Source organism: Penaeus monodon, chromosome 19, assembly GCF_015228065.2.
Source record: "Penaeus monodon isolate SGIC_2016 chromosome 19, NSTDA_Pmon_1, whole genome shotgun sequence".
Lineage (NCBI taxonomy): Eukaryota > Metazoa > Arthropoda > Malacostraca > Decapoda > Penaeidae > Penaeus > Penaeus monodon.
Genome location: NC_051404.1, coordinates 15,699,271 through 15,700,436, shown reverse-complemented (window position 1 = coordinate 15,700,436; position 1,166 = coordinate 15,699,271). Strand labels below are relative to the sequence as shown.

At 30.0% G+C, this 1,166-nt stretch overlaps 1 protein-coding gene across 1 annotated transcript in view; it reads right to left on the bottom strand.

The window, feature by feature from the left end:
- Positions 1-1,166, bottom strand: part of LOC119585086 (tyrosine-protein phosphatase non-receptor type 2-like) — a gene marked incomplete in the record, with an annotated part of 74,581 nt that overhangs the window by 51,257 nt on the left and 22,158 nt on the right. The window contains 1 exon segment of the mRNA XM_037933706.1: positions 70-228. Coding sequence (XP_037789634.1) covers positions 70-228 — 159 coding nt within the window.

The following is a 1,166-nucleotide window of genomic DNA, read 5'->3' as shown; positions in this document are numbered from 1 at the left end:
TGTTTACATTTCACCAATTCACACATGCACACATGAAAATCCGAACACCAAATTGGAACAAAAACTCACCTGAACAAGTGATGCATTAATATAGTTTGTATTGGTTCCACTTAGTTTTATTCTGGTGTGGTCATATGGAAGAACATCTCTATATCGATTTAGATTCCTATTTACAGTCTTTTTGGCCTCTGTACATGGTAAATCAAAACTCCCTTCGCTGCGTATCTTCTGCAATGAAAGATGCTGGTCTTAGCAATATGGATTTAAACAAGGGAAACACCTTGTTAAAAGGTACAAATGAAATAATAATCACATCATTAAGTATATTTCTTTGTAAAAACAAACTTACTAAAATAAAATAAAGAAAATTTGTGAGGAACACAAATAAAACAAATATATAAATCTATCACTCAATAAAAATATATAAAAAATAGACCATGGAAAGGAGGATAATGCAAGTGTTTATTTTCTATCAGAATCACACACTTCATCCATAATGCATTTTATGGCAGTGTCTCCCTTCCATATTTGGTTTACTTGTATTATATCTTTAATGTTCCTGAAACTTTCTAATTCATGTTTTAAAGTTGCTAAATTGATATATGCATAATTTGCATAACATTTTGCTTAAGTTCTTTTAGTGAGAGAAAATAAGAGAAGACAGAACAATACTGTAAATGTATCTATGAAACACCTATAACAATATCTTCATAATGAAAATGATTACCTCAGAGCTTTCTTTCTTTTCTTTTCTTTAAAAATATAATAACCTTGCAGATAAACATCACATACTCTTTTTTATTTTATTTTTTCCGAGAACCATTTTTATCATATAATACTTCTCATAACTTTCCATAGGAGGAAAGATTTCCCATTATATGTCACAAAACGGAAAACATTCCTGCCATTTTGTTACACAATTTCAAAATCTTCAGATTCCTGAATGAATAACCTTTCTCGACACTACAGTTTTCTCTTCTTTCTTTTCATTCACTGGAGTAGTATTCTTTCACTGTAAGTACTCAATTTGGCTAACTCTCCAAAGATGGACTTAGGAAAAATGTAAAGCACACATTTATTAATGTAATGTGTAGTCCAAAGTGCACCTACTTGGAGAATTCTGTTGAGTTATTGCATGCTTTCTGATTTTGATTTTACATTTTAAT